Source organism: Vanessa cardui, chromosome 2 (assembly GCF_905220365.1).
Source record: "Vanessa cardui chromosome 2, ilVanCard2.1, whole genome shotgun sequence".
Classification (NCBI taxonomy): Eukaryota; Metazoa; Arthropoda; class Insecta; order Lepidoptera; family Nymphalidae; genus Vanessa; species Vanessa cardui.
This window is the reverse complement of record NC_061124.1, coordinates 12,010,962-12,029,725: the sequence shown is the minus strand read 5'-3', so window position 1 is coordinate 12,029,725 and position 18,764 is coordinate 12,010,962. Positions and strand designations below refer to the sequence as shown.

At 36.8% G+C, this 18,764-nt stretch overlaps 1 protein-coding gene across 1 annotated transcript in view; it reads right to left on the bottom strand.

Annotated features, from left to right (window-relative positions):
• Nucleotides 1–18,764, bottom strand: part of LOC124537968 (5-hydroxytryptamine receptor 2B) — an 83,557-nt gene that overhangs the window by 45,304 nt on the left and 19,489 nt on the right. Inside the window, exon 4 of the mRNA XM_047114970.1 lies at nt 4,768–4,966. Coding sequence (XP_046970926.1) covers nt 4,768–4,966 — 199 coding nt within the window. The remainder of the gene's footprint in view (nt 1–4,767; nt 4,967–18,764) is intronic.

Sequence of the window (18,764 nt, the reverse complement as noted above, 5' to 3'; positions counted from 1 at the left end):
GTCATTTTTTAAAACGAGGGATAAATGGATCAACTGATTCCGTAAACTTCAGTCATGTATTTGATTAAATTTAATATCCAATTTTTTGACCCGTTTTATAACATTTTTTCTTGGGAGTAAAACTATGTGCAAACCCATCTGGGGAGGTACCACTAACATACTAGATATTCTTTCGTAAAACAGCAATCCTCAGTATTATTGTGTTCTAGTTTGAAGGGTCAGTGAGCTAGTGTAACTACAGGCACAAGGAACATAACATCGTAGTTACCAATATTTAGAATGAGAGGAATTGTTAATATATTATCGACAATTTCTAAGTTATCGTGATCACTTAACATCAGGTGTTATTTTTCATGAAACCTGGATGTATTAGATGAAAATCTGCCATATGTGTATTAACAAAAATTTATTAGAGCAGCTCAAACGGATGGCTGAGTTAATATGTATTATTTTAATACTTTTGTGTGTGTAAATTTTATTATAAATTTAATATTAATAAACTCACACATAAAAACAATTAAGATTTCTTTTAAGCAACGAACACGATACGAATTATGAACGTGAAAACTGGTAGTGTCGTTTCTCGTTTTTAAAACCTTGGCTAAATTTAATCTTAAAACGTCACAAGTCAGATAAAAGTCAGAGGAATAATAAATTACACGCGACAACAAATAAACTTCACAGTCTTTACGTCTCACGAGTCACAGCTGACTTTATCTAAAGCTATATACATATAATACAAAGCATTCAGCATCAAAGGTGTTCCTGCTTCGTTTGATAGCGTCAGTGCGTTTGTTCCCTATAACTTGCGTTTTACAAAGAACCGGATGAGTACATGAGAGTTTAATAACTAAAACAACGTATTATTTCAGCTTTAGTTTAGTTCAAGCTTTATTTCGTGGATTTGTTGAAATTTACGTAAATGGAAATCTGAAATGAGAAATGCCTTCCGCTTAAAACGAATCGCTCTAATGGTGCATGCCAATTCAATTTTATGCATCGTAAAACAACGAACTAGAATAGTTGCTCTAGATTTGATAGTGTTGTTCAATTTGAATGTCTGTCTTAAAAAAAATCAATTATATCAAATAGCATAAATTTTGTGATACAATATTGACAGGTACGGTAACACTCCACCGAGAAAAGGTCTCTTGATAAGATGGTTTGGAACTTTTACCGCTCTGCTACAATATGTATTAGATGATGCTAGAAGTATATGCGGACTCGCAAATTTAGAAAACTTATTTTAGGCAAGTATGACAATACTTATTTCAAAAGATCTAATTCATTCTGAACACATGGAGTGAGTATTATTTATGCTTTATGCCAGCTGGTCTTATTCTACCGCCAACCAATACTCTGTATTGTTGTTTTTTTGGTTGGAAAGGTTACTGTACTGTACTGTACGGTACCGGTAGTAAATTTAATCATAGTATGTTAACGATATTAAATCATCGTATAGAACGACACAACTTAGATGTAGCATCGACAAAATTCGTAAAACCGATCACATCCGAATTAACTACGCTATCCCAAATTATCAATATTCATTTCTTATGCAAATATGATCTTTACACAAACATAATAACTTGTAATATCATATGGCCTAATTATTTCGTTAATTTGACGTGATGATTTACATGCACTTGCTGTCTCGGGTTGAACTGACGCGAGAATTTATAGCAACGAATAGCGTCGAATGGCGCGATAGGGAGCTATTTCCAGTGGTTGTATAAATCGACAGTTATCGGTATATTAAATTTACCGATGCTACATCCAAGTTCTATAGTACGACATACTATACATATTTAACAATGCAATGTTATAAACATATTTTGACGCGACATATTGTACAGGATAAAACTTTTCTTCCGATTTAAAGTTAGTTAAAGCCCCTGAAATTTACTACCTAAAAATATTATTTCGAGCTTATTTCACTGCGTTGCATCACGCTGGAACAAGTGGCAAAATTTCATTTTACACAGTATGAGTGTTCATTTACTGCAGCGTTGAAATAGAAAAACATGTGAAGCTCATAAAAACTCGGTGACACTTGACCAGGCTTAATTGAGATTCACAATTTCTAACTTTCAGGTTATCTGAGCTCTATCTAAAACGGTTGACAAGGACCAATCAAAAGACTTATAAATTTGAAAGTCACTGTGTCTATCTTTTTGTTACCTCATTATGATAACTTCACTTTACATATTTTGTTAAATTTTAAATGTTGAAAAAGAGTAACTACTGAGTTTCTTGCCGGTTCTTCTCTGTAGAATCTACTTTCCGAACCGGTGGTAGCTTCACTTAATTGTTAAATGACGATTCAAAAGTGCTTGTAAAGCCCACTTGAATAAAGTTTATTTTGATTTTGATTTTGACAGTGAGAAACGCTTGTAAAAGCTTGAATATAGTATATTTTAATTTGATTAAAACGATCTTAATTTGTTTTGTCATCGAAGCAGTATTGTATATATTAATTATATAAATAATGATAAGTATTGAAAATTTAAAGGAATCAATGGAGCGGCGGGAAATAGCCAGCAAAATATAAAGTTGAATGTAAAGAAGGTCTCGGATAATTGGTTAAACGTGACAAGTCACATCTGTGAATATTCGTTCGGTCAATACATCGATCCATCATAAATTTATCGGAAAATATTGTGCTAGAAATTCTTCTGCATAGTTCTTAAATATTAAAGCAACGTTACTGTTTTTGTTTGCAATATGTTTTTACAAACATAACACAGACTAATTATGATTTAAAAATACAATACAATGTATGTTATATTCCACTTGGACCTAATTGTGCTGCATTATAATTATATTTATATATCATAGACCGACTATGAAGAAAATTGACTATAAAAAATTAACATTTTAATAATTTTAGTGTTTACAATATTTCAAGAGTGAGATTGATTGAAAAAAATACATGTTTCATAATAAAAATTGAAACTTATTAAAAACATGCACACACAAATTAAATTACTGCTTAAATTTGTCAAGAGTATTCCAAATTTATTAAATTTGTATCGCAACGATAGCACAACACTGAACAAGACGGTAAGGAATCATCCACTGGCACCAATAAGCAATAATAATACGATGTCAACAACGCGAACTAAAAAGTTGTATACATATGTCAATTTCGCCATTTACTTACCTATGATAATAACTAATGTATTCGCATTAAAACACAACTCTTATAAAAAAGCATTGCGTTGAGCTAGATGGCCTAGTGACAAAAATAGATATATATTCCCACGGGACAACACTATCGAGTTTCCCAACTCAAACTCTGCCATTAAGAAAAATAAAGCCAGGAAACATGCATTAGATGAAATTTACCGCAGATATATACACCAGTTCGAGGCAGCGTTCTGAAAAAGCTCTAACCTAACTCAGGAGTGGAACATTTACGGGCGCGTAATAACAGGAACTTTAATAGACCACAAAAATATTACCAAATTCTTTGATCATAACTCAAAACACATTCACTAAAGAAAAACTACGAATTGCCAGAGTTAGATAGTCTGTCTTATTCCAAAGTGGAGTTTGCCGAATGACATTTACTAAGTAAAGCAGTGACACGAGAAACGGGTTCAGAAAATCTGCATTACAACAGAAACATTCTAAAGTTCTCAACGATTCCAAAATGAAAGCTATTACTCAAAAAGCTGGACGAACGTACTTGTTAAGCTTTGAAATGTGTAAATGTTGACATTCTGAATATGTATGCTTTTATGAATAATAAAACATTTTAAAGAGTTCTTGTCACGTCTGAATTAGTTAATTAAGGCATTAATTAAACCTTTTCCGAGGTTCATTTTAAATTGGCTTTTTTATTCATATTATTTTTTTACTTACTGCCTAAATAATATGACTTCCTATGGATTTAGTACTATAATTATTCATTTTAAGATACCTGTGATTATATTAAAATAGGTCGCTTTTTTGTTTTAGTACACATGAGCTGAGATGCCCCAGTGGTTAGAACACGTGCATCTTAACGGATGATTCGGGTTCAACACCCAGGTAAGCAACACCATATATATGTATGTGCTTAATTTGTGTTTAAAATTCATTTCATGTTCGGCGGTGAAGGAAAACATCGTGAGGAAACCTGCATGTATCTAAATTCATCGAAATTCTGCCACATGTGCATTCCACCAACCCGCATTGGAACAGCGTGGTGGAATATGTTCCAAACCCTCTACTTAATGGAAGAGGAGGCCTTATCCCAGCAGTGGAAAATTTACGAGCTGTTACTTTACTTTTTTTTAATTTACATCATGATCATTTGATTTAAAGGGTAAGTGGGCCAGTGTTATTACAGGCACAAGAGACATTACTTCTCAGTTTCCTAGATTGGTGCGTATTGATATGACGGTTAATATTTCCTACAGCACTAATGTCTATGGGCAGTAATGACTTACCACCAGGTGGATCGCCTTCCCTGTCCGAAAAATCAAGAATATTCTATGATACTTATATTTTAATGTGTTTTACTTTGTTGGGCAGTCTTTTCTAAGGATTACCGTTGCATAGAGCGCCAGGATTTTTTATGAAAAATAAGATAATAAGATGAATATATGTGTGTGTATTAATTAATATTCAACATATTTTGATTAGCGATAGAATATATTATGAGTGAATAGTACCTACCCAGACGGACATTTACAAAGCCCACGTGAATGGTTATGTAAGCCAGAAAGTTTAATAAATAAAAATCTCGTTCGACATTTAAATGGTACATTGATATATTACCTTCTTTGCATACCTCCCGGTACAGGCGTCGCTGCCAACCTCGCCTGCCGTTTCAACAGCTGAACGGTCAGCGCAAATGACACCACCATCATCAGCATGGGAATGTAGAACGCGACCAAAGATCCGAACACCCAGAAGAGTCTGTTGTTGATAACGCAAAGATCTGGCGTCGGCATTATATTCGTCTTGTTGATTATGCCTGTAAAGAATTAAAATTTTAGTTTTAATTACGATTTGTGAAAACCTTTAATGATAACCTAAAAATTTTAATGTAAGTACAGTAGATTTGTTTTTTTACATTAGAACGCCGATTATCCGAATCGGTCCTGAGCATATTAAAAAAATTTAAACTAAGTATTTTTTTATACTTTGTGTTAAAGCCTGATGGTATTGCAACTTACTCTGAACTGTGTTTGTCAAACTTAATAAAGTTTATTCTATGCATGATAATTAGTTTTTCTTTATTCGGAGTCTATGTCCGATAATCCGAAACGATCCCAGTCCCAATTCATTCGGATAATCGGGGTTCCACTGTATTAAAATAAAAAAAGTAACATGTACGATGTACAGTTTACGATGTGTTATTGATATTTGCTGACTTTAAAATAAAAGCCCTTTAACAACTCGTCCTCATTTTTTTATTGTAATTTCTGTGTCATTATTGTAAAGAAGTTGAAAGATATTTTTGTTATTGTAATTTCTGTGTCAGTATTATATGCAAAGAAGTTGAAAGATCTTTCAACGCTTATCTATAGAGAACTGTCCTTATTGACACGAGTGCGAACAGTAACGCCATCTGTTGGCCAATTTTGTTTCTTTTAAAGTCAAACCAGTGTCTTTTTATTTATTTTTTTATAATTTGCATCGACATATTATTTGCTACTTTTAAGCCGCCTAATTTTACTTATTTATATAATTTAAATTTGTGTCTTTAATTTAACTTTAAATAAAATATAATGTTAACTTAAAATAAATCTTAACAAATCTTCCGTTAAATTTATAAAATATTTTTGAGATTTCATATACATTACTATTCCCAAATTAACGAAATAATCAGTAAGTTATTTATTACGCTCATCGAAGCGGTCCAGTTAAATTGGCTACAATAAATTAAATAGCGTTAAAAGTAGCGCGTTGGGACAAGTCTGCGTGACATGTACTTTATGTAACCTCAAGTTATGATATTATAATATTAACGCGCGCTCGCTCTCACGAGAATACTAGCTCACAATCGATAAGGCTTACCAACACTTGCGGAAGCACACTTATCACTTCGCTTTACTAGATGTTTACCAGCCTTTATATGACATTTTGTAAGTAAGACTTAGATTTAAATAAAATATTTTTCAATGTAAAAATACTATTTTGTTATTCAGTGGTGTCAATTTCATACACAATGTTGTTATATCTTTTAGTGATATTAAATGTGGTGATATGTATATTCTAAATTCAAACCTAAATTATTTTTAAAAGCTGGTCGAATATAATAACAATGCAGCATTTTATTATATTGTGTTAAAATTAAGACTGGTTTCCTCACTGTAGGAACGCAATAAATCTCTTGATTGAGTAATTTGATAAACGTAAGATAATCCTTAGTTACTTCACAAATAGTTCAACCCATCAGGGAAGAACCTATCTCATCAGATATTCTACCACCGGACAGTAATATTTAATATTATGTTCTGATATAAGCAACACAGGCACAAGGGACATAACAGATTAGTTTCCAAGGTTGGTGAATTGGCGATGCAAGGAATCACGTCTGTCCCAATCTTTGCTTAAATCTTTAAACATTCACAACCGATTTTGAAGCGGTTGTTTACATATAAAATACATGCACAATATAGTAGAGCATGAATGAAAAACTGTGAAAATCGTAAGACATTCTGTATATATTTAGTATAAGTATTGCGACCGTGCAAATCCGCGGCGGGTCGTTAATAGTTAATATTTCTTAAAGCACCGTTGTTATGGTGTTGATCACTTAACACCAGGGGGCCTATTTGCCGTCCTACCTATATCATAAAAAAACCCTTTATTGAGATTCTTAACTACATCAAATCACGCTACGACCCCCGGAAAATCAACCTTTACACAAGTAACATTAACGGCAAAAATTCTCGGAGCTTTTCTAGGAAGGCAACTATTGCAATGCACAATCCTAACTTATCTTTCGTAAATACTTAACCATGTACTCCACGTAAATACCACCGCAAGTTATATTTTAATAATTATGTGCAACGTAAATTTGCTCTTATGTACGCAGGAGTAAACAGGAAATTCGGATGTTTGCATTTATACAGATATTTTAGAAAATTTTAACATATATTTCAATAGTTGCAAATATGCACCACGAATTTTCATTTCTAGAATCCAGTTTACATTAAAGGGGACCGATATTAATGTGCGCAGATTGTCGGCTTTTACTTTCTAGACTATATAGTTTTATTGATAATGCAGTAAACTCTATGTTTATAATATTCAAATCGATAGTTCGAACGTGGCAAAGCATTCGGTAACTTTTTGTGCAGTTATATCTGGATCGCTGGACCAATAAATAGCCAAATTTCAAGTTTATCTAACAATTTTCTGATCGGATTACTTTTTTAGCGACATTTAGCAATTATAAAGATGCGACATTTTTAATCAAGTGGTCAGCGAAGCAGTAGCAATACAAGAAGTAATCTCTGTTTTTGAACAATTGCGACCATGCTCCTTAAAATTGATTAAATAAATGGATACGGTCGTTTCATCGTATCCCACTCTTGTGAATAGAATTATTTTATTAGTAATATGTATTAGTTATGTAAATACCTTTATTAAATTTATAGCACCTAGTCTTATTGCGTCCACTGTTACCAGAAAATCTGGTTCATTATTTTGCGTAAAAGATTGAAATTGCGATTTGAAGGAAAATACTGCCAATATTCTTACGAACATTCCACGCGGTCATCTTTTGTATAGCCTTACCATTTATAAGTCTTATATAGAGTTTGTTTTGATTCGAAAAAAATTGGTGCATAATACTAAGTATCACATTAAGTACCAAAATTTGACGAGACGATTGTCGGTTCGACTTAATACAAACTTGTTCCCAGTTTCTAGAAGTACCCTACGTGGAAGTTTTCTAAATAACCTGAATATTGTAAAATAAATACTCAACTCGCGTCAGGATAAAGACATTTTCTCAGTATTACTTCAAGATGTTGCAGACGATTCATATATAGTAATTGACATAAATAATTGAAAGATTATTTTAATGGTAATGGATATATAAATTTTGAAGCCATTTGGTTGTTTTTGGTTTATTTATGGTTTTGTTATAGAAAATCCTTCTGGAATGAATCTCATATAGTATAGATATTTTATATATGTGTACGTCACAATAAACTTAATCCTTGAAAAATAATAACAGTGTCTCTTCCAACTGTTGACTGTAAAAAAACCGGCCAAGAGCAGGTCGGGCACGCACATGAAAGGGTTCCGTAAACATAAGATGAGCGCTTTACACAAAAATAGGTGCCAAATTCAATGGTCAGTCCTGCAATTTATCAATCTCTAATTTTAAAAACTAATTTTTGGATTATCGGTGCAAAAACGGCGGAGAACGAGCCAGGACAGACAGACGGACAGACATGACGAAACTATAAGGGTTCCTAGTAGACTACGGAACCCTAAAAATGGCAGTATCTCAACCAACTGAAGGATACTAGAGGAGAATATTTAAATGAAAATATTGATTATATATTAAATGCATAACCCTAGACGAATTAATTGGCTTTAGAGCAGAATAGCCATTTAATGTATTCAAGCGATAGCGATCTTATAAAAGCCTTCTATTGTTTTCCACTCCTCTTCATCAACCCTTGCGGTTGGGAGTGATGTGATTTATACATAAGTTTTGAATTAACCTTTTACGCACTTTATACAAAGATCAAGTCGTTCATTATTAGTTTACTACTAGCTGTGCACGCGATTTCTTGCGCATTTGAATTTAACTTAAGGTACTGTTCTGTACGCAGATTTTGCTACGACTTAATAATTCTATATTAGGTAGGTTTTGTGATATTGAGTGGACGCAGTGGAGTAATATTGCAAAGATACATTCCAATTTTTTGATTTTGCACTGCTGGTGTAGTGGTATCATGCAAGATTCCCATTTTTTTATATGTATAGATAGTTACAGACAAAATTTTAACATAGAGTGGGCCACTGCAAATACTGCCTGTATTAATAGGAACATAACATTCTTTCATTTGACGACCTCCATGGTCGAGTGGTGTGTACACCGGTTTTCATAGGTACGCCACTCTGAGGTCCCGGGTTCGATTCTCGACCGAGTCAATGTAGATTAGTTTTCTATGTTGTCTTGGGTCTGGGTGTTTGTAGTACCGTCGTTACTTCTGATTTCCATAACACAAGTGCTTCAGCTACTTACATTGGGATCAGAGTAATGTATGTTATGTTGTCTTATATTTATTTATTTATAACATCTTAGTCCCCATTCCGTTCATGGCGCAAAAACAAAGGTATGGTAAATATTTCTTGCTGTATCGATATGGGCTCCAGGTAGCCCAGTCATTATCACATTATCATTAATTAAATTTTGTATGGAATGACTTATCTGTAATAGGCCAATATATGCACGTTCCTGTTATTGATTATATGTATATCACTGCTAACGCTCATTTCGTTTCAATATGTTTGATTTTAAGAGTGTTTTGAGCAGTGATCCAGACCAAGAAGAACACATCCTGTTTATTTTCGAGCTCGCCTACAAGCTACCCTGTCCGTCTTTTCGTGGAGGGAAAATATAGTATACATAATCAATTCTTATAAATACAAACACATAGCCAATATATACATCAACAAACAACAACAACAACAACAACAACAACAGCCTGTAAATTCCCACTGCTGGGCTAAAGGCCTCCTCTCCCTTCGAGGAGAAGGTTTGGAACATATTCCACCACGCTGTTCCAATGCGGGTTGGTGGAATATATACATCATTTTCGCCAAATAACAGTACTCAGTATTGTTGTGTTCCGGTTTGAAGGGTGAGTGAGCCAGTGTAACTACAGGCACAAGGGACATAACATCTTAGTTCCCAAGGTTGATGGCACATTGACGATGTAAGGAATAGTTAATATTTCTTACCGCGTCATTGTCCATGGGTGATGGTGACCACTTACCATCAGGTGGCCTATATGCTCGTCCGCCAATCTATACAATAAAAAAAACATACAATACGGCTACATTTACCATTTATTGACCTTGTTGCCAGTAAGCGGATTTTAAGTTTGTATCATTTTGTTGTGGATCTGTAGTTAATCCTTGTAACCTCGTCGTTACGTCTGTTACGACTGTGCTTACTTTAGTGGTTTATTGATCCTTCAAACCGGAACCTTAAAAAGCTATGCGTTTGCTCTTTGTGGAACAATAAATGTGTGATAAGAAATTACCCTTTTTTCACGTTTCCCCCATATGACAAAAAACCTTAAATGAACTATTCTGAAAAGCAGTGAGTTAATTGACGGATATTTTTTTTGATTGTCTAGTTAATATTTATTTGACAAGCACCGTGGACGATTGGTGTGTACACCGGTTTTCATGGGTACGCCACTCCGAGGTCCGGGGTTCGATTCCCGGCCGAGTCGATGTAGATTATCATTAGTTTTCTATATTTTCATGGGCTGTTTGTGCTACCGTCGTTACTTCTGATTTCCTATAACACAAGTGCTTTAGCTACTTACATTGGGATCACAGTATGTATGTGATGTTGGCTCATATTACTTTTATTTATTAGAACGCGTACAACTTTACCGAATATTGCGAGTTCAACCCCGTTTTAAATTGTGTTTATAGTTCATCTTCTAAGAGCCGAGATGGCCCAGTTGTAAGAACGCGTGCATCTTAACCGATGATTGCGGGTTCAAACCCAGGTAAGCACCGCCGCTTAATTTGTGTTTACAATTTATCTCGTGCTCAGTGGTGAAGGAAAACATCGTGAGGAAACCTGTATGTGTCGGATTTCATTGAAATTCTGCCACATGTGTATTCCACCAACCCGCATTGGAACAGCGTGGTGGAATATGTTCCAAACCTTCTCCTCAAAGGGAGAGGAGGCCTTAGCCCAGAAATGGGTAATGACAGGCTGTTGTTGTTGTTGTTATTGTTCATCTTGTAATCGGCAATGAGGGTAAGGTTCGCGAGGAACCTTCATGTGTCTTTATTAATGATATTCTGTCATATGTATACCCAACCAATCTACCTTGGAACAGCGTGGAATAAGCTCAAAATCTTATCCTTAAATGGATTAAATCTAAATCAAAATATAGGTACTTAAGGTGGAATTAAAATACATTCTTAGATTGATTGAGTATTAAAGCATCCAGTGCCCATATTTCTAGTAAAAGGTGACCATTTACCATCAGTCCATTTAATCATTTGCGTTTGTAGAATAATTTAATTCACTTGCGTTATTTATATTCCGCACCAACTGTTCTTCATATAAAAATATTTTTTTTGCGAAATTGAATCGAAACTTGCCTGAGATTGGCACTACCTGAGCTCGCTGATCCAGTGTTATTTATACAACAATTTAAGGCTAAATACGAGATTGCTTTATGTTAAAATTCAATTATGTAATGTAAATTAGTACTATAAATTATAACTTGGTGGTAGGGCTTAGTGCAAGCCCGCCTAGGTAGATACCACGCACTTATCAGCATAATTATCAAATTCTATACTTAATATTGGTGTGGTCTGATTTGAGTTATGAAAGAGCCAGTATAACTATAGGCACAAAGGGCTTAACATCTTATTACCCAAGGTTGCTGGCGCATTGACATGATGTTAGGAATGGTTTATATTTCGTGCAGCGCCAATGTCCGTTGTGATGGTAACCACTTACACCCATTGGGGCTCGTTTAAACGACCACCTACCTATTACATAAAAATAAAAATAGTGTTTACTTAGAATTACATCAGTATTTTGGACTTCTACAGCTTTGTTATTTATTTTACTTGACAAAAATAATAACCATTTTAATTTCGCTAACAATTGGAAAAAAATATATTTTTTATTCAACCTCAAATCACTTATTTATTGATAATTCAGAATCAAAATACTCTAAACCAAACAGATCTAGGAAAATAAATCGTGTTTCACGTTAACAAACTGAGTCCCTAGTGACCGATAGTAGATTTATTAATTTGACTCGTAAAATGACGATTAAAATGAGTCTGTAAGAGTTTATACGATTTCGACTAATTTAAATATATATTTATATTATTATTATAAATGTGACAGTAAATCTGTCTGTCACGACCAAACCGCTGAACCGTATTTGATGAAATTTGTTCTCGCATGCGGCTTCGCTCGCGTTGGTTGTATTGACAAAAAAAGTAGTCTATGTCATTTCTAGAAGTTCAAGTTTGCTTCATAGCAAATTATGTCAAATTCGGTTCATTGGTTTGGCTTTGAAAGAACTTCAGACAAACAGAGTTACTTACACATATATAATATTATAGTATAGAAGAGATAGATAGATACACATAGATAGTAGATAGATAGTATAGATTGGTATAGATTACAATATAAAATATAGATTAATTATTATCTGGCCGGCTTCACAAAGTTCATCTCGAGTCTTGAAAGTGCACTCAATGAGATTTTAATGAACTCCCGCAGTTATTAAATTCTAAAATAATTTAAGACAAAATTTTACCAGATTACCTGCTTCAGTGACTCGAGTTTACAAGATGAGGTCATCAGGTAAATTTTGGCAATATAAAAATGAAGAAATATTTTTTTTTGTGAATGAAGTCACCTTTTTATATTTTCATCATCTTTTAGATTTTTATTATTATCGATTTCTGAAATATTTTTTTGTGAATGAAGTCACCTTTTTATATTGTCATCATCTTTTAGATTTTTATTTTGATCGATTTCGGCCACTGTGCTAAATATAACTCAGCGCAAATGTGTGTGTGTGTGTGTATACAAGTGTATTCTATACTTGCTAACACGTATAATCCAATGAAACAGCAAACCGACACGACCAGAAAGAGCGACAACTCGAAATACAATGTATTCATACCCGAGAAACGGGACGTTTTCAATTTCCGAAGTACTAAAGACAAAACTAACACTTTTATTGACTCATCGGGTATAACCTTAACACCGCATAATATGTAGCCTTCGAAGTCACTACCAGTCAAATATGAGATGGTAATCTATAACAATACTATAAGGTCATATTAATATTCGTTGTATATATAAAATAATATCATCTAAATACGTAGGTGCTGGCTTCGTTTTTCAAAAACAGTAAAAAGATTTGAAAAAAATGGAACATCCTCACAGGAATCAAAAGGTTCAAACTAAGATGGTTACGATTCTAAAAAATCTCACGTTTTTAAAATTAGAACTCTACATATTTGGAACATGCATTTGTAAGGCGCCTTCATCATCCGCCGTGGTCTGGTTCACGAATATCAATGCCCCGGGGTCATAGTGTAAATATTAATCTGGATGCAGTTTGGTATCTACGCGATATACTATCTTAATTCACTTGTTTTTTTCTGAAAATACTACTGAAAAAATATTCATGGCACATTTATCTTGACCTATTGGTGCAATTAGTCATAAAAATCAGTATAAATTAAATCACTCTATATTTTTTGGTCAAGTACCTAATATAGTTTAGTAGTTTAAGCCGAGATATTATTTGTCACTTACGTTTTTTAAGTCACTTAAGAAATATTACTACAGTTTTCACTGATAGAAAAAGGATCGAGAAAAGTTTGTATATATTATTTGGAAATATTTTAGCGTAAGAAGGAGTGCAATTCAAGAATATGTTTTCCTCTCACGATGCTGGCTTAATCTTAGCAAATACATGATAACCAAGAGAACTTATCATAATCATTATTCGGTCTTGCATCGAAACAAATTGCTCGTTGCAAAACGGTTAGATAACTAGCTATACAATTAAAAGGTTGACCTTGGTAGTAATAATAATATCAATTTCGATAAACTGTGAATACATTTTAATGTATATTCCACAATAAAATTACATGACACATTAACCTTATAAAGTAATTTGTATTGTAATAAATCATATTTTCATGCCAGATGCACATCTCACTTTCTTTATTAAAAAATTGAATCCGTGTAAAGCTGGAGGGCTTCGCTAGTTGTACCTATTTATAAACATAAAGATTACAGATATCTTTATCACAAACGCGTCGCGTAAAAACATAAACAGCGTCATATTCGTTTTTTTTTTTTTTTTTTTTTTTTTTATGGAATAGGTGGCAAACGAGCAGGAGGCTCACCTGATGGAAAGTGACTACCACCGCCCATGGACATCTGCAACACCAGGGGGCTTGCAGGTGCGTTGCCGGCCTTTGAGAAAGGAGTAGGCTCTTTTCTTGAAGGTTCCCATGTCGTATCGGTTCGGAAAAACCGCCGGCGACAGCTGGTTCCACAGAGTGGTTGTGCGAGGCAGAAAATGTCTAAGAAATCGCGCTGTTGTGGATTTTCGGACATCAAGATGGTGCGGGTGAAACTTAGAATTTTGACGAGATGTCCGAAGGTGAAATTCAGCAGCCGGGATTAATCCGAACAATTCCTCGGAACATTCCCCGTGAAAAATTCGGTAGAAGATGCAGAGTGATCCAACATCTCTACGCAAAGCCAAAGGATCAAGGAGATCGGAAAGGGCTTGATCGTCGATAATTCGAGCCGCTCTACGTTGGATGCGGTCAAATGGAAGGAGCTGGTACTGGGGAGCACCCGCCCAGAGGTGAGAGCAGTACTCCATGTGAGGCCGAATTTGCGCCTTGTAAAGTTTTAGGCGATGGGCCGACGTGAAGTACTGTCTCGCCTTGCTGAGCACACCGAGCTTCTTTGAAGCCAATTTGGCTTTGCTTTCCAATTGACCGCGGAACTGAACGAGGCTCGAAATATCAACGCCAAGTATTCCGATACTACCTGTAGCGGCTATCGGGATGTTCTCAAATCGTGGAGATACGACAAATGGTGTTTTTTTAGCGGTTAACGCGCAAACTTGCGTCTTTTTGGGGTTGAAATGGACTAAATTTAGCCGGCCCCAGTTCGAGACTTCGTTTAACGAAGACTCGATTTCAGACACAAGTTTGTTCCGGTTTTCTTCGACGTTTTCCCGAGAAATATTAGCGCGGCCGGTGTATAAGGTGTCAATGGTACTGTCGTCTGCATAGCAATGAATGTTCCCGATTTGCAACAAATCATTGATATGCAGAAGAAACAGAGTGGGTGATAGGACGCAGCCTTGTGGAACACCAGCATTGACGAATTTTAAGTCAGAGCATGCACCGTCGACAACGACCTTGATGCTCCGATCTGCCAAAAAGCTAGTAATCCAATTGCATAATTTCCCGGGAAGCCCATAAGAAGGAAGCTTCGAAAGAAGCGCTTTGTGCCATACGCGATCGAAGGCCTTCGCTATGTCCAAGCTGGCTGCTAATGCCTCCCCCTTGCTCTCAACTGCTTCAGCCCACCTGTGAGTAAGGTAAACTAGAAGATCACCGGCTGAGCGACCCCGACGGAAACCGTACTGGCGGTCACTAATCAGCTGATTCTCCTCTAGGTACCGCAGGAGCTGGCAGTTAATAAGGGACTCCATTATCTTGGAGAGCAAGGAGGTGATGGCTATAGGCCTATAATTGGACGGATCTGAGCGGTTGCCTTTTTTAGGGATCGGATGCACCAAAGCAGTCTTCCAGGAGTTCGGGACGACGCCTAATGCGTAGGATTGCCGGAAAAGACGCGTTAAGACCGGTGCCAACTCGGGAGCACATGTCCGTAGCACGATTGGAGGGATGCCATCGGGTCCACTCGACTTGTGAATGTCCAAGGAAAGAAGTGCTTTCCGAACTGCACTTTGCCGAAATTTAACCTCCGGCATCGTCGTATCACATCGCGGGATTGATGGAGGTGACTTTCCTTGGTCATCCAGAGCCGAGTTCGACGCGAAGAGAGACCCTAAAAGATCGGCCTTCTCCTTCGCGGTATGGGTCAATGACTCACCGTCCCTGTGCAAAGACGGAAAAGAAGGCTGACAGAAATTCCCTAGGACAGCCTTAGCGAGAGACCAGAACGCACGTGTTCCTGATGGGAAGCGCACCAGTCTCTCGCCAATTCTGCCAATGTACTTCGACTTCGCCTCAGCTATCACGTTTTTGAAGGACCTGGAGGCAGAGTTATATTCCTTTCTGAATGTGCTGGTGTTTGTATCACGAGACGCCGATGCGTTAGCCCAGTCTTGGTAGCGTTCCCATTTTCGGCGTGAAGCCGTCTTACAGAGGCGACCAAACCAGGGCTGGGACTTGCCACCAATGGGCACCGCAGAATATGGAATGAAAAGTTCCATACCCTGAAGCACCACATCGGCGACAGAGTCAGCAACAACGCTCGGATCATCCATCGAGAAACAAACTCGCCCCCATGGGTAAGATGCAAAGAAGGACCGCATCCCATCCCAATCTGCTGACTTGTAGTGCCACACGCGACGACAGCCCGCGAAACGAGGTCGTGAGTACCGTGCAACTGGCACTGTACTCCGGACGAGACAGTGGTCCGACGAGCCCAGAGGGGGATCGACGACAATCTTATAGCCGTCCGGATGCGAAGTCAGCAGAAGGTCCAACAGGGAAGGTGTATGATCCTCCACGTCCGGTATTCGCGTTGGCGAGGTGACCAGTTGTGTCAAATCATAAGCCAAAGCGAAGTCGAGAACAGATCTACCCGCATGATCAGTGGTGCGTGATCCAAGCCACTCTGTATGATGAGCATTGAAATCGCCCAGAATAATGATCTCTGCGGATGGAGTCTGCTGCAGCACGGAATCTGTAGCCAATTGGACGTGCTCAACCAGTCGGTCGGTTTCGGCATTACCGCTATGGGACCTATAAAGGCACGCGTAGATTCGCGGATGGTCGTCGCAGTCTACGCGCAGCCAGATAATTGATAGGTCCTGCCCTTCAAGGCTGCCGAGGCGTCGAGAGCAGATATCATCTCTGACGTAAACGCACACCCCAGCTCGTGGCACAAAAGTATGCTCCAATTTGTACCCGGGGTAAGAGAGAAAAGACGTATCGGCAGGAGAAGATATCTGGGTCTCGGTAAGAAAGAGCAAGGCCGGCTTCGCCGTCTCAAGGTGAAAGTGAACGGCATTCAAGTTGGAGTTGAGTCCCCTTATGTTGCAGAAGTCCACAGCGAGTGTGGTAGGGGTTGCCTTATGATGCCTGCTCCGCTTGCCCCGAACAGTGGCGAGCGCAAAATTGCCCCCCCCAGAATTCGGAGGGCAGCCTGGGCATCCCTGCTCAGGCGGTGTACGTCCTGAGCATGGATGCCCAGAGAGGGATTCTCCATCGCAGTCGCTGATGGTACCCTCCTGGGGTAATGTCACCAAATTCTGCACAACCATGTTTTGGGGGGAGAGGGATCGGGCCTCCGGAACTCTCACTTACCGGACGAAACGCGGTAGCATAGCTACCACTTCACGCCGATTTTAAGTGAGAGAGTGGTACTTCCCCGGGCGTGCCGGCCCATTCGACTGCAACCGAGAGGTATGCAGTGTGGCACTACCACTTGCCGATTTGCCGATCGTTTTAATGAAGACGCAGCTTTACAGAACCCTTAATTCAGAATATACTGATCTTTTACAATTTTCCTTTCTTATCCAACGCACCAGTACTCTGAAACATTAACGTCAAGAGCTCTCAGCACTAAATCAAAGGGAAGTAATGAATAGAGATTTACGAGTGAAATCACTCATAAAAGAGGGTCCGAATTCGATTCCAGATTATTAATCTAAATTGCCCCGGTACGAAATGTAAATGCTTGATCGAAACCATGTTTGAATTTCCGAAACACTTAACATATTTGTTCCTAATCTACAAACAATATATATGGCGCCTTAAGATTACAAAAATCGTTAGATTACAATCTAAAGATACAGATTGTAATCTGTCGAAATATTGTGAATCGAGAAATATGATTGCAATTTAACGTGTTATTTTCCGCTATATTGTATTCTATCGATGGGAATCGGTCAAATTGTGAACTGGCGTAGAACGAATGCATGTAGCGCTGATTGGTTGAACGTTATATGCCCCCCGCAAATATAGCGAAGTATACCTAATGCGTTAAATTGCAATCATATTTCACAGTTGACAATACATATTTCGACAGTTTACAATCTGCCTTGTTAGATTGTAATCTAACGAATTTTGTAATCTTACGATGATGATATACAAATTATATATAATCTATGTTTTTAGTATATGAAAATAACAGAAGTTTGTGTTAAGTGGATATACGTCGCTGACCTTGCTCGATTGGGTGTTACCGATAAATATGCCCAGGGCAGATCTCTTGCCCCTTTATCCTGTATGTTTGCGCGGAAAAGTGTTTTAGAAGACCTACATTCCATACAAAAACTTCCCGTACTATATAAGCGGAAACAGGGTTGCATTGTAATTTACAAGCATGAATTTCATAAATAAGAACCGTTAAAATTATAATTAAAGATATATTGCAAAAATAAGCTGAAGATTCCCTTTTTCTTCAATTATTTATTATGCTGATGTTAATAAAATAATCCCAAAATAAAATGCTTAGAAAAAAAAGCAAAAAACGTTAAGCAATAATTATGACCGTATTTAAAGTTCGTATCTTAAGCGTGTACTCAATTCAATATTTTATGTTCATTATGATAGTTGTGAATTATATACGTAAGTTTTTACATTGACGATCTAAAGCATTTAAAATAGCAATCAATAGCAATGAAAACAAGTTACATTTTAAGTAATCTATGTTTATTCAAAACAATAATCAATGATGCTGAATAATAAATAAACAATCAGTCGAATATTTTTATACAAAATCGATTTAATAATTGATCAAAGCGATTCCGATTATTTCCTCATTTGAATTGTAAAGG